The 22,791-nt window shown below is 34.2% G+C and overlaps 3 protein-coding genes across 10 annotated transcripts; all 3 read left to right on the forward strand.

Annotated features, from left to right (window-relative positions):
- Window positions 1–133: 133 nt before the first annotated feature.
- LOC113867379 (probable RNA-dependent RNA polymerase 3) lies at window positions 134–11,680 on the forward strand. 4 transcript variants are annotated; one of them, XM_027502666.1, is made up of 19 exons: window positions 134–188; window positions 313–635; window positions 722–854; window positions 1,166–1,240; window positions 1,458–1,647; window positions 2,794–2,992; window positions 3,102–3,201; window positions 3,769–3,909; window positions 4,491–4,565; window positions 4,676–4,747; window positions 5,350–5,456; window positions 6,133–6,281; window positions 6,437–6,659; window positions 7,681–7,906; window positions 9,332–9,480; window positions 9,832–10,003; window positions 10,759–10,897; window positions 11,175–11,335; window positions 11,438–11,680. In XM_027502666.1, the coding sequence occupies exons 2-19, from the start codon at window positions 502–504 to the stop codon at window positions 11,675–11,677; spliced, it is 2,685 nt and encodes an 894-aa protein (XP_027358467.1). In that variant the 5' UTR covers window positions 134–188; window positions 313–501; the 3' UTR covers window positions 11,678–11,680. The 4 variants fall into 4 exon arrangements, with proteins under 4 accessions (XP_027358467.1, XP_027358464.1, XP_027358466.1 ...); XM_027502663.1 differs by lacking the exon at window positions 134–188 and having other exon boundaries at window positions 246–635; XM_027502665.1 differs by lacking the exon at window positions 134–188 and having other exon boundaries at window positions 246–635; window positions 3,102–3,189.
- Window positions 11,681–12,868: 1,188 nt separating this feature from the next.
- On the forward strand, window positions 12,869–16,283 carry LOC113867416 (SNW/SKI-interacting protein A). Of its 4 annotated transcripts, none has more exons than XM_027502728.1 (2): window positions 12,869–12,951; window positions 13,106–16,283. In XM_027502728.1, the coding sequence occupies exon 2, from the start codon at window positions 13,111–13,113 to the stop codon at window positions 14,917–14,919; it is 1,809 nt and encodes a 602-aa protein (XP_027358529.1). In that variant the 5' UTR covers window positions 12,869–12,951; window positions 13,106–13,110; the 3' UTR covers window positions 14,920–16,283. The 4 variants fall into 4 exon arrangements, with proteins under 4 accessions (XP_027358529.1, XP_027358530.1, XP_027358532.1 ...); XM_027502729.1 differs by having other exon boundaries at window positions 12,889–12,933; window positions 13,103–15,325; XM_027502731.1 differs by having other exon boundaries at window positions 12,915–12,958; window positions 13,106–15,325.
- Window positions 16,284–17,418: 1,135 nt separating this feature from the next.
- On the forward strand, window positions 17,419–22,294 carry LOC113868149 (NADP-dependent malic enzyme-like). 2 transcript variants are annotated; one of them, XM_027503717.1, is made up of 19 exons: window positions 17,419–17,666; window positions 18,031–18,151; window positions 18,285–18,359; window positions 18,690–18,841; window positions 18,924–19,029; window positions 19,171–19,236; window positions 19,390–19,485; window positions 19,607–19,678; window positions 19,767–19,850; window positions 19,938–20,036; window positions 20,265–20,312; window positions 20,401–20,454; window positions 20,587–20,685; window positions 20,766–20,855; window positions 20,950–21,027; window positions 21,142–21,216; window positions 21,309–21,399; window positions 21,653–21,781; window positions 21,884–22,294. In XM_027503717.1, the coding sequence occupies exons 1-19, from the start codon at window positions 17,515–17,517 to the stop codon at window positions 21,970–21,972; spliced, it is 1,776 nt and encodes a 591-aa protein (XP_027359518.1). In that variant the 5' UTR covers window positions 17,419–17,514; the 3' UTR covers window positions 21,973–22,294. The 2 variants fall into 2 exon arrangements, with proteins under 2 accessions (XP_027359518.1, XP_027359520.1); XM_027503719.1 differs by having other exon boundaries at window positions 21,740–21,781; window positions 21,884–22,228.
- The last annotated feature ends 497 nt before the right edge of the window (window positions 22,295–22,791 follow it).

The raw sequence follows: 22,791 nt of genomic DNA on the forward strand, positions 1-22,791 counted from the left end.
TATATATCATTGTTATATATAATATTGTACAAATTAAAAAATATTTTATTTATAAATTAAATTAATCGGGTTGTATCTTAATCGAGTGGGTTTGGTCCAAAAAAATCATGAGTTTGGAAATGGGCAAAGAGCGAGCGACGTAAAGCTGTCCTAACGAGTACGACCAGAGTCCTTGTGACGTGTAAAGGGTCGTGTGTTGCAGTGAAGCGGCAAATGAATGCATCATTGAAATGACTCCATTATTTACACTCTCTCTTCACCGTTCACTGAATCGTTTCGATTTTGAAATTGCGTTCTCTTATGGCGGAGCAGCAGAACGTGATTCTTCCGACGTCGGTGGAGAATCTGATAGATAGCATTTGCAAGGAACAGAATCAGCTTCCACCGGATGCCAAACTCCGTCGCCAGCTCGCCGCCATCGGAGAGCAACAAGCTCTTCACATTCTATCTAAAATCTCAAAAAACAAAATCCGACACACTCTCTCCGCATTCATCCTCCACATGCTCAAACAACAATCCCTTCCTCTTTCTCCCTCACCTCCCAACCCCACGCGCCCTCCTCATTCCTCGCTTCTACACGCGTTGGGAGAGTTAGAGTTCCGCAAGGCCTTTCTGCTCCTCAGTTACGCCGGAGGGTAACTGTTAACTCGTTCGTTGCCGTGCTGACTCAGCATCTCTATCAAACTAACAGATTCTGTTTTGCTTCCTTGCTTTGTTGCAGAGAGTGTCTTGAGAATGTTACCACTGCTGAATATATTCGGAGCCTCAAAGACTTGCCCATGGCTACGTTCGAGAAAACAGTGTGGGAAGCTGTGGGCCAAAAATGCGTCAACCGTGAGAGTGATCGCCGTTTGGTAAACGTCATGTTCCGGTCACCGGTTCAATTGTTTTTTTTTTTTTTTAAACTGAGATTCTTCTGAACTTGAATGATTAACTGTTATGGTAGTTTTCGATTTTTTGAGGTTTTAAATAGTTACAATATTTTCTCTTACTTGATTTTTACTACTAAAACTAAATTAAAAGACAAAACGTTGGTTGTATTAAAAAATATAATAGAATTAAAATGTATTATTGTGCATGATGCTGAATATTTATCATGTAGTGTTAGCTATCTTCGTGTTGTTAGCTAATGCTTACTTGCGAATTTTAACTTTGGTTTCTTCAGTATGTTGATTGGGATTCTGGCAAGTCACACGTATATCATTGCTACGTTTCTTCAGATGGGAACTTAAGGTTCAAGGTTTGTATGTCTTTCTCCTCCTTTGGATTTGAGTGGTAGTGTTGAAAAATTTGTAATTGTGATTGTGGATATGATATCTCCCTATCCCCTGGCTTCAATGCATGATACTGAATGTTCAGATTGTTATATTGTTATTATTTTAGATTTTTTTTACCGATTTGATTGTCTATTTCTATGCCAATTATATTATTGCCTCTTTATTTGAATTATAATTCAGGGTCCTATTTTGCAAAGCATGCGAACTCACCTACAAAAATGTCTGGGTGATGAGAATGTTTTGCTTGTAAAATTTGACGACGATAGGAGTGTAAGGAATGTAAGGACCAGCGCTGAAGAAGCTAATGCTCTGTATGGGAAGTTTGGAAAAGAAGGGATCTGTGTTGGTCTTCGTTTGTATCGCTTTTTTGGTAATCATATTTCTTGCTAGTTTCACTGTTCTGGGTTTCCTTTTCGGGGTTTCTATGATCCTGAAGCCAGTGCATTTTTTTCATTCAATTAAGATGTAAGTAGTCTGGGCTATATGCATGTTCATTTATTCAGTGCAACAGATCTAAACTATAAGTTTACAACCCCTTGATTTGCTTTATATCTTCTTTCCTCCCATGTTTTATAAATCATTCTACTCTCTGCCTATTGCCTAATTATCTGTGGTTTTATACTATACATAACACACATCCAATTTCTGAATTTTTTCTTGCTCAATAATTTTCTTTAATTTAATGTCAGCTTTGTAATCAAATGATTCAAATCTTGGGTTATTTTATACAAAAATTACTATTCTATAAATGGCTTCCTATAGGCTGTCATTATCTAAAGTTTGAAAATCTTGCTCTAAAGATGCATGTATTATAGTTATAGGTTGTTATGTAAGAGTATTAGTACGTCTTTGAGTTAATTTATGTAGCATGGTAAATATGTCTGGCTTCCCTCTCTCAATCCTGGGCTACCTTTCAGTCCTTCAAGAGTTCATAATTAATATGAAAATGCGTTTCTTCCTTTTATCTTTCTGTTTATATGGTCTTGTATTACAGTTGATATATGGAAAGACATAAGTATGTGGATTTGGAATGTTGATCCTTGCATCTTTTCCCTCAAATCCTTTTATTGGTTCTTGTAGTTTGTTTATCATTTGGTGGTTTCTCTGCTCTCATGCACAAAGTCAGCCAAGGTTTTAAATTGCATTTGTAGTTATGGTTGCATGCATTGTGGGCTAATGCAGTTGTTGCACTCCATGATTGTGGGGAGTTGCCGTTATTGCAGGTGCCCCAGTTGTGGCTGCATCAGGTGATGCAGACCAAGGTTTGAAACCTTGGCCAATTTTTTTTTTGTCTAAGTAGATGCAAGCACTTGAATATAGGTTAGTGGAGGACATTGTACACAGTTGTAAAGCGCCTGTTCCCAATACTAGACTAGTTGAGCTTCAAGCTCATTGGCTGCAGAAAGAATTCTTAAATAATTACATTGTCATGACTCTGATTCTATCTTGTGTGATGTTTAAGAAATCTCTAGTGATTGATATAACATGTTTCTCAAATTTTCTATCAATTGAGCAGTTTTTAAAGATGGTGGAAAGGAAGAGAAGAAGAAGGACCCAACAACTTCATCTGTGAAATGTTATTTTGTTAGGATAGAATCATATTGTTCTGTAGATGAGAGTGCATCTTACGTATTGTCAAACAAGACAATGTTTGAAGCTAGATCTTTATTCATGCATGTCCACACGTTACCTAGTTTGGACAAGTATATGGCTAGGTATGGTACTTATGCAAATACTATCTTTTATAATTTTATCTTTCTTTTTTATTGCTCCCACCTACTCAAAATAGGTTTGATGCAAGGTACTAACATCATAGACATTCAGGTTCTCTCTCATTCTGTCAAAGACATTAAAACTCGACATTGACTTGGCAACTGTAAGTGTCAAAACAATTCAAGATGAATATTGCAAGGTAAAGTCAATTGTAAGTCACCTTAAAAGGTTTTATAATTTATTAGGACTGATAATTCAATTTGTTTATCTATTAACCTTTCAATTCATTCATGTACAAAATCAACAACTCATACAATGATAAAAATCAAACTTAATAAATGGGTTGGATGGGATTATCATTTATTATTGGATAGGTAATGAACTATCCACAATATTTTGTAATCCATTAGGTTAAGTAGTCTAAAGTCTAATAGTTGGACATGCGTGTTGTCAACTCCACAGTATTGAATGTGTATAAATATTAAATTTTATTTTATAATTTTTTAAAAAATATAATAAATTTTAAATGGATGGGTTGGATATCTATCATTAAAAATGGTTAATGAAGGGTTAGATGGATTTTTATTAAATAAGTTAAAGATGAATTTAAATTTTTTTAACAGATTTTTATTGTATGAAAATGAGTTAATGATTTATATTTTTTACCCATTCATTACGATTTGGTTCAAAATTTACTCAATCCTACCATTTGACACTTCTATAATTTATGGTAATGGTTGCAGAAAATTGTTTTATTTTAATTATTTTTTCTGTTTAGGATGAAAATGGCAATATTGTGTATGATAATGGGAAACCACGTATCCTCACTGATGGAACTGGGTTCATCTCAGAAGATTTGGCATTGCTCTGCCCTAACAATGTATCAAAAGGAACAAGTGTAGAGAATAAATATATCCAGGTCTCTTTTCTTTTTCATTTGCCATTCCATTATACTTTTGCTTTTCAATTAATTTTGTTTGGTGTGAAGCATGGAATATTGATGGAAAATTACAGTTTTTTCCCCTCAAAGCTGATGTAAATTATAGTTAAACTGTGATACTCACATGCTAGTATAAAAGTTTTTTAAGTCTGAAGTTGAGGTATGGAAGGAAGAAGTTTTGGTCAAATGCTTGTTATGTTCCTTTGTATTAATTTGTGATTGCACATAATCAACTATTTTGAAAGAATAGAATGTCTTCAATGGATTAAATCAATGGGAGAAAAAATGAATTTAAGAAAATGTTTCTTTTAGAAACCTTTTAGATACTTATTTTTGATTTATGTCTTTACTAGTTCATTACACATGCTGTCTATATTTTAAACATCTTTTTTGTTCTTCTTGCCTAGGCTTTCTTTTATTCTGCTTCTGCCTTTATTGTTGTTACATTTGTCTCAAAAACTTAAATTTTAACTTGCTGTGTGGGCATATAGATTTCAATATGTTTTATGATCTAATTATATCATTCTTTTATTTTGTGTTATGACCGCCTTTAAACTTAGGAAATACGCAATCTCGTTGAACTGGAGGATATGAGTAAGGCAATGATAGAAGCAAAACTGAACACACATCAGCTGGTAGATACTTTGTTTTTCTTTTGCCTGTTGACTTGTTTTATATGTGTACCAATGCTGTGTAAAATGGATTGATATTAATATAACTTATTCTCTTAACTCCTGCTATCAAGCCTTTGCTGATTCAGTGTCGTCTCTTTCACATGGGTAGTGCAATGAAGGGTACACTTTTGGTTAACAGAAAGGTATACTTTTTACAGACTCTTTTGGTCTAATTGATTTTGTCTTCAGTATACTTTTAGCGTATAATACAGACTGCCTAGTTAATTTCTAAGTGTTGGTTGAGTGATTTTGAAGTGTTCATGATGATATGCTTAAACAAAATATTTATATATCATCAGTATTTTGTACTTTCTGGGATTCCAATATTTTCACCCCAAATGATTTCCACAGATTTACACTGTTCTTCTCTGTGATTAAATGGATCTTGTACTCTTGTATGACAGAACAGATAAGACAGGCTATGTATTTATAAATTGCCAATATAATCTTGGTGGGCACAGAGGCCATTTTGTGAGATTTTATTGAACTGTATGATCCAACAATGTGCAAGTTGGTCTTATAGCTCTTCTCCGATAGACTTTTTCTTTAAGTTTGAGATGTGCCTTGCTATCACAATTCATGAGCAACACCTACAACATTTTTCCATTTCAAGAGTTAATAATTGGGAATATTCACTATTTTGTTAATGTTTGTTGTTCAGCTTTGTGTAGTTATGTTTGTTTTATTTAGTTCTCATTTAATTATACTGGTTGTGATTCTGTATTGTTATTTTTTAATCTTTCAGCTCCCTCCTAGGACAATACAGGTTCGGCCTTCAATGATTAAAGTTGAGACAGATTCAAGCCTTCCAAATATTCAAACCATAAATTCAATGGAGGTAGTGACTACAAGGTATTTAACTTTCACATTTTGAGAGTGCTGGTATTTGTTGTTCTTGCTATTAATATTACTTGGGCTTTGTCAGATATAAGTGTCATTAATTGGCAAGATGGATTATATATATAATATGACTCTTGTTGAATGTTGAAGACTGGAGTAGTTTGTTTATATTTATGATATTCTTCATTACGGCTACACGTCAGTATTATATTTTTTATGACTTTAAAAGCTTGAACTGAGAGGATGTGTCCTATCACACAAGCTTGTTGATATGGTAACATCTGGTTTGTTCAAATGATATGCTTTATCAGGATGCATCACATTAGATTTGCACTACAAAAATGTGCACATACAGTTGCTTGACATCTACATGTTTGCCAATTTGGGCTTTCACCATTCAGGTTTCTATTGCATGAGTTTGTTAATTTGGTGTGGTCCACAACTGACATGGTGTACTACGTTGAAACCTGAATCTTTTAAGAATAAAATGGCTTAGAATGGCCTATATTGTATGTTTTTATTATCTAGAGGAAAAATTATGGTTCTTGGAATGCATTTATCTCTTCCATTAATATATTTATTTTTAAATGATATGCTGATTCTGTGTTGCAATGTTGCCTAACCAACTCGCTCAGTGATAGTTTTACATTGTTTGAAAGCCAGCTGATATGCATCCTACATATTTCAGCAACAAGCCAAATAGAGCATATTTATCTAGACAACTGATTACACTTCTAAGCTATGGAGGGGTGCCAAATGAATTCTTCATGGGTATACTTCGGAGTAATTTGGAAGATGCAGACCTTGTCTACACCAAAAAGCGTGCTGCACTCAGAGGTAGTTCTTGTACATATTTATAGTCACTAATACTTCTTTTGGTATTATTTCTTCAAAAGATGCTCTTTATTTGGATACAAATCTAGTTGTTCTGCTACTAAAATGTGTGGGAACCCCTGCTCAGTACTGTTTCTCAATTGTTGGTTTACGTGCAGCTTCTATCAACCATGGTGAGATGGATGAATACAATGCAGCAGGAATGATTTTATGCGGCATTCCTCTAGATGAAACATTTTTGCAGTATCGTCTTTCTATACTTGCGAAGGCAGAAAGGAAGAGACTTAGGGGAGGGAAGCTTTATGTACCTGATTGTTTCTATTTAATGGGGACTGTTGATCCCACTGGAAGCCTGAAAAAGAATCAAGTTTGTATAATTCAGTAAGCATAAATCTTAAAATCTCTTAATTTTCCTAATAAATTAACCTTTCAAAGGACAACTTGGTGCTATAAAGCTCTTGCCATGGCGAGTTCTAGGGAAGGGTTGTATCAATTATGGTCTATTGTAGGCAGTCTTACCTTACATTTGCAAAAGGCTGATTTTCATGATTTGAACCTGTGGCCCTCTTAAGTACATGGCAGGAACTGTAACTGTTGTTTCTATTTATTGGGGACTCTTGATCCTGCGGAAGCCTGAAAAAGAACAATTCAGTATGCATAAATCTCTTAATTTTCCTTAATTAGTTAATCTTTCAATGGATAATTTGGTGCTATAAATCTCTTGCCATGGTGAGGTCTTAGGAAGTGTTGTACCCATTATGGTCTATCGTAAGAAGCCTTACCTTACATTTGCAGAAGGCTGATTTCCTTGATTTGAACATGTGGCCTCATATGTACGTGGCAGGAACTGTAACCGTTGCGCCAAGGCTCTCAAAATGTTAAATGGGGGTTTATCTTCAAAGCCTATGAAGTTAAAATATTTGATGACATGCATCTCCTGCATAAGCTGTTGCAGCTGTATTGTTTTCTTTCATATTCCCACTTAAAATTGGGTGCATCGATTGTTGTTTGATAATTGCATGTTTCGTAATTTGAGTGATGCTGTTATATGAAAATTTGTACAATTGGTCTAGTTCTTTTCTATGTTTCATATGAGAAAAGTTTAGTTTTTGCTATAGATTCTTAATATATATGTAGTTATGTATATATAATTATACAGTAATATCATATATTCTTTGCTAGTCATATCTACCTTTTGTTGTTTTTGTGATGTTAATGCCATAAGTGCAATTCTACCTTTAGCTTACGGAAGAGGGAAGGTGCAGCTAATCATCTAAATGGTTTACAATATTGATAAACAAATATAAAATAAAATGATCATATTCAAATGTGTGCATGGGACTGATGTTTGCAGTTTAATATAATCATGTCCGTGCTGACTGTTTCATTCCTTTTTTTGTAGTGAAAATGGCCAGATTACTGGAGATGTACTGGTTTATCGAAATCCAGGTCTACATTTTGGTGATATTCATGTAATGCATGCCAGATCTGTGGAGGGGTTAGAATCCTTTGTTGGACACAGCAAATATGCAATTTTTTTCCCATGTGTTGGGCCTCGCTCTGTGGCAGATGAGATAGCTGGAGGTGATTTTGATGGTGACATGTACTGGGTTTCAAAGCATCCTGAGGTTTCAAATTCAATTTTAGTTTGAAAGCCTTCTTCATTTTCTTACAATATCTAATCATATTAAAGGAATTGTAATTTTTTTTTGTGTTTTTGTTTATACTAAATGCTAATTGTTACCCTTTCCCTTTTTCCCTTTGCAAACTTGATACAAAATTGTTTGTAAGGCTTATAATAAATTTGAATTGAATGTATGGGGTTTTTGCTCGTTACTTAAATTTTTATCAGTTAATAAATATTTCTTAGCAAACAATATTGGTGCTATTAGCCGGTTAAGTTCATTCTGAGTGATGTTTTACAATCTCGATAACAGTATTTTTTATTCACTGCCCTTAGATATGTTTATAGTTTTCTCATTTCCATTTATATACAGAATATGGTATCATCTTAGTGAACAGTTTTCTCTTGCCTCCCTAACTATTCTTTCTAGATGTATAATTTATAGGTTATGGAGATAAAACCTAATCTGGTTAATATGGAATATTCACCACCTCAAAAATAGATTTCAATTTAGAGAGTTTGTATCTGTATTTTAATCTGATTAAAGATTTCAGAGTGATTTTGAGAAATGCAGTTGGGTCGGACCTAAATACACATTGGGTGTATGAAACTGAAAGACAATTAATAACATGCCATGGGCAGATTGTAGTTAGTTAAAGAGGGAACCAGAGTAGTTACTTCTCAATATATTTTTAAATTTTGAATTTTATTTCAAACCTTAATTTTTCTGTATTTATTTTTACAATTGGATGAGATGAAAGGTACTCAAGAAATTTCATTTTTAAGGTGTATTTTTTCTGCGGGAAAGTTCTGTAGCACATATTAAAGGAGTGTTACTGAAATCAAATCATTTTCATGTGACTAGTGCCTCTCATATTGCCTGATGTGTTGGTTTGTGTCTTGTTTGCCTTATGGATTGGCCCATGTTGAATGATTAGTTTGTTGAAGGCTATTCAAAATATTGATAACCAGGTAGCAGAAAAGCAATGAGACTCAAACATGGGTTGCTTTTTCACCGGCTGAAAATTCCTTGAACTGATTTTTCCATTAGTTGGCTTTACATTATCCAATATTGTATTTCTTACCATTTTGGTAGAGTTGGAATATTAGGGGTCATGGTGATTAGGTTTGGATTAGTTTAAAAGGAATGGCTTCGAAAATTGTTGAATTATATGATGGGATGGGCTGTCGACCCTAGAAGTCAGACAAAAGACTACATTAGTCCAGTATAATCAATTTGAGTAACAGAGATTTTAATATAGCTTATTCGGTTCTGCCTATCTTTCTCAAAACTGAAGCTCAGGATCTTCATCATGTTAAAAGTTGATATCCCTTTATATTATTATGTTGTCTTTGTGTGTTTGCTGAGGAAGCTGATATTAATTTAAAGTTTCCTTTATATTGACATGTCATGTTTTAATTGTTTCAGCTATTACAATATTTCAGAAAGAGTGACCCTTGGATCGAACGGTCTTCTGTCAGATTGGATTCTAATGTTAGAAAGCCAAGTGCATTTTCGGCTGAGGAACTTGAGGAAGAACTTTTTAGACTATATCTAGAAACTCGGTTTCAACCAAGGTGTGCATGTGACTATGTACATAGTATTAACATCTTGCTTTCCTGAAGTAAAAACAGATTTGTGCAGACATAATTAGGCCTGTATATGTCATATATTCTAGATATGCCATTTCTTTTGAATGTAGCCTGAAAACCTTTTAATGCATTAGAGTATGTAGATGCTGAGTCTTAAACATTTCAATGATACACCACATTGCCTTCTTAATAGTTTCTGTTGTGCAGTTATAGTAGTGATTTGTAGCGTAGACATTTGATACATGAACTTTGTCCAGGATATCTAGTTGGTAAAGAAGATTTTTTTTTCAGTTTCAATTCTATGATCTATATGTGAAAACTAGTTCTCTTTTACAGTAGCACAATGGGTGTGGCAGCTGATAGCTGTGTGGCACTCATGGACCGTCTTTTGACGTTAAGAAATGATTGCTCCAAAGAAAATGAGAAGGAGCATGTGAAGGAGAATATACTTAAGTTGATTGATATATACTATGTGGCATTGGATGCTCCCAAGAAAGGTGGAAGAAAGGTTAGTTTTGTATAAATCTTTGGTTGCTTTATACTCTACCTATAAAGAATACTTTATCCTCGTTATACTAATGTTATAATAAGCAGTTGGGCTGATGTCCCCGTATTACTAGACATGTTTTTTTTAACGAAATCTACATATATCGCTATTATTGTACTGCTTTTGTGCTCAAGTTGTTGCCATACTTGATGATTCCGTGCCCTTGGAGCAAAAAGAGTGACTAGTGTGGACTTGTGCTAGGATTTTACAGATATTTGCATTTTGGGATGTAGGTAATGACAGCTATATGCAAACAATGATCATAAAGTTGAAATGTTCAAAAACATGATGAACCTTGACCTATGCTTTATCATAGAAAATGCTTTTAACTGTGTTAATATTTCTGTCACAAGATATCTTATATCTTTGATGGTAAGCAATATTATAATTCGTTGATTAATTCACAACTGCCGTAATGCCCTCTGTCTACATTGAGCACAAATCTTACTAGTACACAATTTTGTGTACCAGTGTGCATATTTACTATGTCATAAAAAAACTACAAGTATTGTTTGCATGTGCTCGCTACTTGTTATTAGTTTGTAAACAATTCTTAAGGATTTGATGATAATCAATTCTCTGCTATCCTTAATGATTGCTGTGAGATGGATGATTGTTAGGCCACATGAATTCAGTTTTAGCTTTGTAATTTTTCACAAATATTTGATTTCATGTAATAGTTTTACTGAGTTCTATTGATAATTCTTCAACAACAGATCCAAGTTCCAAAAGATTTGGCCGTAGAAATGTTCCCGCACTATATGGAAAAGGATAGATCATTCACTTCAACCTCTATCTTAGGTTTAATATATGATGAGGTTAGCAGATGGCAAACTAAAGACATATCCATGAAAGGTGAGGACACAACAAATTCACTTATTTATTTAAAGTAAGAATGTATCTACTGTTAATTTTAAGTTAGTTAAGATTATGAGATACTTCAATTCAAATTTAACGACAGATGCACTTTTACTTTTCTGCTTTACACATTTGTTCACTTTAGAGAAGCTAATTTATTTCTGCAAAATTGTATAATGTGATGCCAGATATCTCCATAACATTTATGCTTAATTTTATCAACTCACCTTTCAGCTTAATGGATTTTCACTTTTTTTTTGGTCCATGCTATCAGAAATTAGAAAACTCTCTTGTTTTGATATTGAAGTACCTTCAAGCTGTATGCAAAAGTGGGAAACGCTATATGAGGAATATAGGAAGGATATGACTAATGCCTTAAAGGACAATTCTAGAGCCAATGATGAGGCGGCTGAAGTCATTAGAATTTATAAGGAGGTAAATATTCACTTTTTCTTTATTTCCCCATTCTTTACTTTCATTCATTAACTCCCTAGAAGTTCTCTCATTCTGAGGTGCTGATTGGAATCTCTCTTGCAGAAATTGTATGGTGCTGCTAATATGGAGGATAGTCCGAAGAATATTAGGGATATTTATAACGAGGCTTTGGCTGTGTATCACGTTACTTATAACTACGCCATTCAAACGAATTCAGTCAGTAAATGTTCCTTTGCATGGACGGTTGCAGGTTCAGCACTAACAAGTCTTTATACCATAAAACAAAATGAAAAGGCTTTGAACAGTGCTCTATCTGTATTGCGCGAGATTTTTGGTTCTTGAAATACGTTGTTAACCCATCGGCTGAATATTTTTACTAATTACTAATCATAGCAACAAATATTACTAGTAAACTGTCAATATTTTTCGTCTATGAAGCTTTGTGAAGTATACTATATACCTTTCTATTCATTGTAGTCGAGTCAGTAATAAATGATTATCTGTAAATAAAAATCCGTTATACCACAGAAGGGCAAATAATTATTTGACTAAATAACATATTTGATATACACCTGTTTGATCAAAGTAACTAATTATTTCTTATAACAGCATTTTTTTCATATAATTAACTATTAGCCTTCGAATAAAAAAGTTGTCATAACATGAGCAGTTGTCATATTTTTTATAGTTTGAGAAAATAAGGCAGCAAGTATTAAATTTATGCTGAGTTAATAACAATAAATGATATAGAATGGAAACGACATTAACTGTATTTGTTTTAATCGTTTAAAATAAAAAAAAATGCTATCTAATAAAATATACTTCATTATACATTGTATTGAGAAAAAATTTATAGAAATAAATTGTTTGATTTAAGCTCGTTCTTTTTATATCTGTTAATTTGATATAATATGTCAAGTTTATAGTTTTACAAACATTAAAATTAAGGTTGATTAAGACAATAATAATTTTCAAAACATAGTTTATAAAATAATCAGATCCCTTCAATTTGGTGTGGTATGCTAAGATTCAAACTTCTAAATACATTCCAAATTCAAATTAAGATTCATTAGTAAAAGTTGGAACGAATAAAAAATATAATTTAAAAATAAAATAAGATACCGAAAATGAAGAATGTAACGTGAATAATTCAAACTTCTAAATACATTCTAAATTCAAATTAAGATTCAGTAGTAATAGTTGAAACGAATAAAAAATATAATTTAAAAATAAAATAAGATACCGAAAATGAAAAATGTAACGTGAATATAAAAATTAACTCTTAAAAATTATTTTGATTTAAGAGTAAGTACTGAAATTTGAAATTCAAAAAAAATATTTATCTTTATTATAAATTTTATCTTGTAGGAAATTTAAATTGGTAGAGAAAATAATATATAAAATTTATTATTTTGATATACAGTAAATATAATTTAAAATAAAAAAAATATCATAACCTTAATTTTATGAAGGTGGATTGGAGTTTGAACTTGAAAATAAAGCCCATAGATAAGAACTCTCTGGCCCAAGGGAGGATCCGATCGTGGCATTAAAATTATACCGAAGAAGGATAACAGATACATCGATATTAAACATCGCCGTCGCTATTCTTGCAGGTTCGTAGTTCTACTTCTAGTTAGGGCTTTCTCCTTTTCAAATTCAACAACAAAGCTTCTTCAATCTTCATCTGTTCTTCCAATTAGGATTTTTAATCCATAATTAGGTCTTCGTTTTCCTATTATTTGCTTCGCAATTTTCGTTTTCTCACAGAAACCATGGCGGCTCTCAAAGAGCTTCTACCTCCAGCGAAATCCTCCTCAACCACTTACTACGATCACACCAACGACCCATGGTTCAAGCAGCGATTCTCCTCTTCCGACGAGGAAAAAACCGCTTCCATCAAACTCAAGCCCGTTCCCCCCTACCTCAAGCGTGCCGGTTTCGTCCCTCGTAAGATCGAGGATTTCGGCGATGGTGGAGCCTTCCCGGAGATCCACGTCGCTCAGTATCCTCTCGACATGGGAAGAGACAAGGCCTCCAAACCTGTCTCCAAGATCCTCCCCGTCACCGTTGACGCTCACGGCAACGTCGCTTACGACGCCATCGTGAGGCAGAACGAGAACGCCAAGAAAATCGTCTACACGCAGCAGAAGGATCTCATACCTAAGATTCTCAAAAACGACGACGAAGACCTTGCTGACGTGTCCGATGACGAAGAGATGCAGAAGGAGGTTGAAGAAACGATGCAGGATACGAAAGCGGCTTTGGAGAAGATCGTTAACGTCAGACTGAGCGCGGCGCAGCCGAAAAACGTTCCCACTCAGAACTCTGATACGAAGTATATTAAGTACAAGCCTTCGCAGCAATCGGCGGCGTTCAATTCCGGTGCGAAAGAGAGGGTTATTAGGATGGTTGAGATGCCAGTGGATCCACTTGAGCCTCCGAAATTCAAGCACAAGCGTGTTCCTAAGGCTTCTGGATCCCCTCCGGTGCCGGTAATGCATTCTCCGCCGAGGCCGGTTACCGTGAAGGATCAGCAGGATTGGAAAATTCCTCCTTGCATTTCGAATTGGAAGAATCCGAAGGGTTACACCATTCCGCTTGATAAGCGTCTCGCCGCCGATGGGAGAGGCCTTCAGGAGGTTCAGATCAATGATAATTTTGCCAAGCTTTCAGAGGCGCTGTATGTTGCCGAGCAGAAGGCTAGAGAGGCTGTGGCTATGAGGTCTAAGGTTCAGAAGGAGATGCTTCTGAAGGAGAAGGAGAGGAAGGAGCAGGAACTGAGGGCATTGGCTCAGAAAGCACGGTCAGAGAGAATTGGCGTCGCCCCTCCGGCTGCTGTTCCTGTTTCTGAAAGGGGCAGCATGGATGATACTGATATAAGGGTTGATTATGAGTATCCGCGGGAAAAGGAGAAGAATTTTCCGAAGGAGACGAGAGAAGAGAGGGAGGAGAGGCTGCAGCGAGAGAAAATTCGCGAAGAGAGGCGTAGGGAGAGGGAGAGGGAGAGGAGATTGGAGGCTAAGGATGCTGCAATGGGAAAGAAGAGCAAGATTACAAGAGATAGGGATCGCGATATTAGTGAGAAAGTTGCACTTGGTTTGGCTTCTACTAAGCAAGGGACAGAGGTCATGTATGATGAGAGGCTATTCAACCAGGAGAAAGGAATTTCTTCTGGGTTTGCCACTGATGATCAGTACAATGTGTATGATCGAGGGTTGTTTACTGCACAGCCAACGCTTTCAACCCTTTATAGGCCGAAGAAGGATGTTGATAATGAGGCTTATGGTGGTGCTGATGAGCAGTTGGAGAAGATTATGAAGACTGATCGATTTAAGCCTGACAAAGGATTTGCAGGGACTTCTGAAAGGACAGGTCCAAGGGATAGGCCTGTTGAGTTCGAGAATGAAGAAGCTGATCCATTTGGTCTGGATCAGTTCTTGACAGAGGTAAAGAAGGGTAAGAAGGCCATGGAGAAAGTAGGTGGTGGAGGAACTATGAGAGCAAGTGGTGGATCTTCAACGCGTGATGGTTATGAGGGAGGTTCTGGTAGGACTCGCATTGGATTTGAAAGAGGACATTAATTAGCACATTGTTAAATGATGCCTATTTCTTATGCTTAGTGTTGATTATCTATATCCGCATTTTCCTCCAATCCTCCAGAGCTCATCTTTTAGGTGGTGACATAAACTGCTTTTTTATTCTGTTTTTAAACTGCGTTTGGATGTTATGAATATCTCTCTTTCCAGTGAATTATGTATTGAATGAAATGTAATATCAGTAGATATTGGAGGCATTCTGCTCTCATTTTGGAGAAGCTTTGGTCTGAATGAGGAGTGCTAGCAACATGATCTTTTAACACACTCTTTACTGATGATTAGAGTTCATTGAATAATGAACATGTTGTGATTTGACTAATTGACATAGTTGTTTGAAATTTGTGTAATCCCCTTCTCCTATAGATCTAGATTTATATATGTTAAGATCTGATTTGTGTACATTTACTGTCCTAACAAGAATTTTTGGTCTATGATTGACAAGGGTTGCTGGAAATGCATATTCACCTACCTAATTAAAATGCAGCACAAAGCGAATATATGTAGGCTACAACTTAGATTGAATTAATGATTCAAAGACCAATAAGGCGTTAACAGCTTAAAAGGTTGTATCACTAGATCGTTATCAGGTTATATCAGATGGCACAATAAATAATGTTGACGTTCTTTTGTACACTCTTTCACACATTTTTATTATTAAGCCAAATTCATTTCAAGGTCTTCACCGTTGTCTAATTTTTATCCCTTAACTTCTACTTTAATTCCAGTTACTTTTTTACCTGTTTAATTAGACTCATTAAACTTATCTAATAATAGGTGTGATATTCTAATATTGTTATTTGACAGAGTGCTGTTGCACTCTGTCATGAGAAAAGATCCTCACGTTACCCAAACACCCCTAGGCAAACCCAAACCCAAGTATAAATTCACATTTTATTTTAAAACATTTTTATGTAAAATATTTTTATTATTAATATAGTTATGAAAAAATAATATTATAAATATAAATCACTTTGAAAATAAACATTTAAGAGGAGCAACAGATACTCTGTTTTTCTCTTCGATTTCTTGACATTTTCCTTTTTACATTTAACTTTATTTTTTATGTATTGACACAATGTAGATATTTTGTAATAACTTTTAAAAAGACATTGCTTTGGTCCACGGATTTTAATTTATTTCAAAATGATATTTTGTCAAGAATTTTCCAATTATTGGTTTTTTCTTTTCGACAAAAAAAGAAAGCGCATGACATTGCTTTAAAGTCAATACATGGGACAGCCTCCACAATTAATTATTGCGTTTTTTCTATCCTTTGTACCTATTATGATAAGCTCATGACTCAGATAAGCAAGAAGTCATTATTTCATAAAAATAATAATCATTTACGCCAGAAAAAAAGAGGGGAAATTAAAGTAATTTAACTGAAAATAACTTCATATTTTGATCATACTGACTGATTAATTATTATAAAAGCATGCTATTTTTATATAATTGACAGTTAAGTCCTTCAATCCATATACATTTTTCTTTTTATTTAACATAAAAATCCATCATTTTTCTAATTGTTGTATTCGTCTATCATCTTTGGGTTACCTTGAAATAGTTTTTTTCAGAGTCAGTCTCTTTAAGTTAAAAATGAAAGGCATTAAACTAAAATTATGTTTAGATTTGAAAAAATAAATAAACATATAGGCAGAAATGATATTAACTGTAATAATATAAAAGTCCTAATATTTTTATTTTATCAATTAAAGAGATAAGATAAAATAAAATAAAAATAACTAAATATTATATATATATATTTTTTAATTATTTCATACATTTCTCAAATAATAAAAATATTTTATTTTTATTATAAAATATTAAAAAATATTCACCAATTTTTCACTCTAATTATTCTGTTTTTATTTCATTTAATTGCGCAATGATTGGTGAATATCCTTTGGTACTTGGAAAATATTCCCATTTATTGTGAGCAGACACCACTGAAACCCTTTTTGTATTTTCCCTTTCCTTTTGTTGAATAAGACATCGTCTTTGGGAAACACGTGTTCTAGAGGTTGCAATTTATTTTCCTTCACATCCATACTTATCCTGTAATTCTATATTATCCAAGGAATAAAATATAATTTCTAATATCAATATTAGAGAAGTGCTAATCTTTAAGAAGTTTTTAGGTGTAATTATATTTTTACTCTGACATTTCAAATTATGAAATGACTAATCGAATAAATATCCTAAACCTTAGAAACTTGATTAATCCGGTTAATTTCATAGTGTTTTCATGAGGAACTATTCCTGTGAAATAACACATCTACTATACATAACGACAATCTAGTGATCCACTTATGTATCTAATAACACAAAAGCAATGAAAGGATCGTTACTTTATTCATGAAATGAAGTAGAAGTACTACAAATACACTATTAGTATTCTTTTCTTTATCCTAATAGATAACGACACAACCACTTGCTTAATTTTCTTCCTTTGACTTTATTTATTTTATTGCCCATAATTCATGTCAATAAATAAAAGCAGTGGTGTGGTGTTGTGGAGCATTGGCATTGTCTTTGGCACTTCACATAGGGAGAAAAATATCATAAATAGTACTGTTGAGAATGGAGAGCACACTTAAGGCCTTGAGAGATGGTGAATCAGTACTTGATCTCAGCCCAAGATCCACTGTAAGTGGTGGTGTTGAAGATGTCTATGGTGAGGATCGTGCCACTGAAGACCAACTTGTCACCCCATGGAGTTACTCAGTTGCCAGGTCACTTTGATCACTACAAATAATGTTTCATATTTCACATACTTTTCTCAGTTTTTTGAGCTTCGTGGCTTTAATTAGTTATAAGTTAGTCTAGACTATAAGATTTCCCCCCCTTATTTTGTATACACGAGGGTGGTTAATTAGCATAAATTGAATTTGTGGAGTTCAATTATATTCTGACCTTTTAAAAACTTTCAAACACAACAATGATCAAATCTGATCATTTTTAACTTTTATGGGGGTGTGTGTGTTTTAATGGAGTGAATGACTTGGATTGTTAGTTAGAAGTGTTATTTCAAGTTCCTCGATTGTGTTGTGTCAGATGAAATTGTTGTTTGAGATTGTATAAGGTTTTGTGGTGCAGTGGCTACTCTTTGCTTAGAGATCCACAGTACAATAAAGGGCTTGCTTTCACTGAGAAAGAGAGGGATGCACACTATTTGCGTGGACTCCTACCTCCTACAGTTACCTCCCAGGAACTTCAGGTTTGCATTCAATGATGGATGAACTACGATTATTATCAATTATTTATTAGTTGACTATTTTTTTTTTTTTCCATTTTTTTTACACTTTAGGCCCTTTCCTCTTGTTTTGATTTCTTCTTTCAACTGTTCACAGGAGAAGAAGCAGATCAACAATATTCGACAATATGAGGTTCCCTTGCAAAAGTACATGGCTATGATGGAACTTCAGGCAGGCATTTTCAACTCATCTTAGTATTAGTTCCATTACACTGTATGAGAATGTTTCTGGTTAAGTCTGTCCCATTTGTTCATGATGTCATTACTTATAAGGTTTTCTCCTCCAATATGTGATGAATATGGAAGTGGCATATCATTCAAATATTTGATACTAAATGCTCTTTCTTTCAATCATGATCTTTTTTCGCCTTTTATGATAATGCCTTGAACTCTTTACTTATTTATCTTCACAAAAAAAGAACCAAATGTTGTTGGTGCCAATATGTTGTTCCTCTAGTTCTGAAAATTGAAAAGTGAAACAGCATGTTATGCTGGTCCACAGGAGAGGAATGAAAGACTATTTTACAAACTTCTCATTGATAATGTTGAGGAACTTCTCCCAGTTGTGTATACTCCTACTGTTGGTGAGGCTTGCCAAAAATATGGGAGCATCTTCAAGCGTCCTCAGGGTCTTTACATAAGTTTGAAAGAGAAGTATAAATTTCTTTATTCATGTGATTGTATGCCACTGGACTACATTTAATGCAGGGTCATTTAGCTGTTGGTATTTTTTTAGGGGGAAGATACTTGAGGTGTTGAAAAACTGGCCTGAGAGGAGTATTCAAGTTATTGTTGTAACCGATGGTGAACGGATTTTGGGACTTGGGGATCTTGGATGTCAGGTATTTTACTTGAATATTTCCTTTTGGAAATCAATCTCCTTGATATGATGAACTATGATTCAAGATATCAAGATATATATATATATGGTAAAAGTGGGTGGATGGATTAATCTTCACATAATGATGTTGGGTGTGTTTTAGGGAATGGGAATTCCTGTTGGTAAATTGGCTTTGTACACAGCGCTAGGAGGAGTTCGGCCATCAGCAGTATGCACTTTACTTGTTTCCTTTTGTTCTCATTATTAGATCATTATATGTCTCCTTTCTCTGCTGGGAACATTGTGAACCTCGTTAAGTGAGTAATAAAGTTCACTCATGTGAGTCATTTTCTGATGTTTTCTTTCTTTGTTTTGTGGCTAGTGTTTGCCTATTACGATTGATGTGGGAACAAACAATGAGAAATTACTGAATGATGAGTTTTACATTGGACTTAGACAAAATAGGGCAACTGGGCAGGTTGGTATAACTAACCTAATAACATTTGTGCCAAGTTGTTTTATCTTAATATACTATCTTTATCTGCATCATTTTAACTTGCATTAATCTCAATGCAATTTGGTTTCTGCTTTCCTCTTAGGAATATTCTGAACTTCTGCATGAGTTCATGACTGCTGTCAAGCAAAACTATGGAGAAAAAGTTCTTGTACAGGTTACAAATTCATTATGTGCTTAAAGTTTTTGAAATGTGAACTGTGTTCAACTTTAGTATCTGACTATTTAAAATTATTTTTTGGCAGTTTGAAGATTTTGCAAACCACAATGCTTTTGAGTTGCTTGCAAAATATGGGACAACTCATCTTGTTTTCAATGATGATATTCAGGTACTAGGTTACAGAAAGGCTAACATCTATATTTTGAAGATTGTTATGTGCATTAATGTTCTAATTTTTAATGCCTTATTATATCAGGGGACTGCATCTGTTGTTCTTGCTGGGGTTGTGGCAGCCTTGAAGCTCATTGGTGGTACTTTGGCTGATCACACATTCTTGTTCCTTGGTGCTGGAGAGGTATTTTCTCATCATTTGCGTCTTGATATCTATGCTTCTTTCCATGCTGCTCAAGCAAAAGGAAGAAACCAAAGGAATAGAATGAGTAGTACATAGTTTTGGAACTTTTAAATACTCTTTTTTTTACTTCTTTGTTTTATGGTTTATGGATGCAGAATCACACACATCATCTTTTGTTTTGTTGTTGGCAAATTAGTCTATCTAACACATTTCTTGTCATGTTTTTAGGCTGGAACTGGAATAGCAGAACTAATAGCTCTTGAGATGTCAAAACAGGTGAATAAGTTATTTGTTTATTTTATAGTAGTCATGATGATTTCTTGAGCTCATGTTCTTCTATTTATTCCTATAATTGGTGGTGCAGACAAAGACACCTATCGAGGAGACTCGCAAGAAGATATGGCTTGTAGACTCGAAGGTAGTAGAAAGCATGATGATAGGTTTTCATGAAAATTAAGTACTTTTTAATTTTTATGGTTTAGTCTAATTTATGCTATATTTTATTTTAATTGTTCAAGTTTCTCCAAAGTATTGCTTTTTCCTCCTGCAGGGTTTGATAGTTAGTTCAAGAAAGACTTCACTTCAACACTTCAAGAAGCCTTGGGCTCACGAGCATGAACCTGTTGACAATCTCTTAGATGCTGTTAAGGTGTCAAAATATGTCTGTTTATGACTTGTAGTAGGTTGTCCTTTGATGTGTCTCTATCCTTAATTAGATTACATCATCAGGTAATCAAGCCTACAATTTTGATTGGATCATCAGGAGTGGGAAAAACATTTACAAAGGAAGTAGTTGCGGCTTTGGCTTCTATCAATGATGTAAACACTTAGCTCTTCTTTTGCATGAGTTTTTTTCTTCTCTAGATACACAATCTTACATAGGAACTGTATCTCTGTTGTGTCTGGCCTGCAGAAACCTCTCATTATGGCTCTCTCCAACCCAACTTCACAATCTGAGTGCACAGCTGAAGAGGCTTACCAGTGGAGTGAGGTAAAATAAGACATACCCACATTTGTTCAAGTTCTTTGAATAGATGCAAATGATGAATGCTTCTATTTCTTGTACAATAAAAACTTCCATAACCTTTTTGTTTTCAAAACATAGGGTCGTGCGATTTTTGCTAGTGGGAGTCCATTTGATCCTATTGAGTACAAGGGCAAAGTTTACTATTCTGGCCAGGTTTTGCAATCCTCTTCATATTAACAATTAGCTCTATTTTATATGTCTATACAACATGATATCATATCTAAGTCTTGCCTTTGTCAATTCAGGCCAACAATGCTTACATTTTCCCTGGCTTTGGTTTGGGTTTGGTAATCTCAGGAGCAATCCGAGTACACGATGATATGCTACTAGCAGCCTGTAAGTGGATCACAAATTTATTGCATGGAACATTCTACAAACTCAATGTTTTGCAGTTCTTTCTATGCTCTTTGTTTCAAGCTTCTTTGATTGTTGGATATAGTATTTCACCATATATCTTCTTTGATTTGTTGATGACTTCTTAACAAGTATTTACTAGTGATTTGCAATGCTAAGACCTAAATAATGCTTTGGAACATTGTATAAAAATTCACAAAAGGAATGCTTAACATTATTCTCATGCAATGTATAGCGGAAGCCTTGGCTAAACTAGTGACAGAAGAGAACTACAACAAAGGCTTGATTTATCCACCATTCTCTGACATCAGAAAAATTTCAGCTAACATTGCTGCAAATGTTGCTGCCAAGGCATATGAACTAGGTTTGAGCTCATTGTCATAACTCTCTCATTCATATAAAATATAAATAATGTTATAACTGTTTTTCATTTTAAAATCAACAATTGTTTTTACTCTCATTGTAGGCTTAGCTACACGTCTACCTCGTCCTCAGAATCTTGTGAAGTATGCTGAGAGCTGCATGTACACCCCTGTCTACAGAAACTATAGGTGAATTATGAGAGAAATTACAATACACTCTAGCTGCAATAAATGTATGTCTAGCTGGCATATGTAGCTGTTTCATGTAGCTTATGCAAGAGTGAGTGGTTTTTATGCTTTTTACCTTAACTCATGAACCAATGCTTTGTATTATGAAATCCTAATTTAATCTCATGTCTGGCCAATGCTTCGCATTATGAACCCAAGTACCATGTAATGCTCTCTAATAACTAATTCATATGATATATTTAAGAATGGCCACATATTCTATTAAAATTCTGTAAAAACTGATATTCTATGTGATACCGTATACAACTATCATATTTTCACCCCTTTTATCTTTTTCGTATACATGCATTTTTAAAATTCTCTAAAACTAAAGGAGAGTCCAAAATATGTCCCACTTTAGATGTACAAGAAACATTTTTCTATTCTATTTCTAATATTTATCAAGGCTCGCTCTGTTAAGGTTATTTCTATCATATTTATACATGTTCACTCGTTAGTATGCTCAAGAAGCTTAGAATTTCTTTTGGGTTAAGATAAGATTTTACTTTTTGTTCGAAAAATCAATTGAAATGTTATACATACAAGGAACATAGTAGCAGATTGATCCAATGGGGTTGGGCTAGTAATGTGGGACGTGTGTAGTTTTCATGAGATCATATATGATCAGAACTCCTCGTCACGATTAGACCAAAAAAGTAAAACTCACACGTCACTTTTTAAAATATTCTTCACTCCAAATCCTTTCACTTAAACCAACAAAAAGGGTAATTAAAATTGTCACTACATCAGCCTATTTAGTCCATAATCATATTGAATTTCAATT

Source organism: Abrus precatorius, unplaced genomic scaffold, assembly GCF_003935025.1.
Source record: "Abrus precatorius isolate BTA unplaced genomic scaffold, Abrus_2018 Scaffold5, whole genome shotgun sequence".
NCBI lineage: Eukaryota > Viridiplantae > Streptophyta > Magnoliopsida > Fabales > Fabaceae > Abrus > Abrus precatorius.

What these genes read in the sequence shown, in the direction of transcription:
- LOC113867379 (XM_027502663.1), top strand. Translation starts at nt 301, where the DNA reads ATGGCGGAGCAGCAGAACGTGATTCTTCCGACGTCGGTGGAGAATCTG. An exon ending in TCGTTTGTATCGCTTTTTTG is followed by an intron (nt 1,648 to 2,793) that starts GTAATCATATTT and finishes TCAATTGAGCAG; the next exon opens with TTTTTAAAGATGGTGGAAAG. An exon ending in AATCAAGTTTGTATAATTCA is followed by an intron (nt 6,660 to 7,680) that starts GTAAGCATAAAT and finishes CTTTTTTTGTAG; the next exon opens with TGAAAATGGCCAGATTACTG.
- LOC113867416 (XM_027502728.1), top strand. Translation starts at nt 13,111, where the DNA reads ATGGCGGCTCTCAAAGAGCTTCTACCTCCAGCGAAATCCTCCTCAACC.
- LOC113868149 (XM_027503717.1), top strand. Translation starts at nt 17,515, where the DNA reads ATGGAGAGCACACTTAAGGCCTTGAGAGATGGTGAATCAGTACTTGAT. An exon ending in AAAATAGGGCAACTGGGCAG is followed by an intron (nt 19,486 to 19,606) that starts GTTGGTATAACT and finishes CTTTCCTCTTAG; the next exon opens with GAATATTCTGAACTTCTGCA. An exon ending in TTTTCAATGATGATATTCAG is followed by an intron (nt 19,851 to 19,937) that starts GTACTAGGTTAC and finishes TTATTATATCAG; the next exon opens with GGGACTGCATCTGTTGTTCT.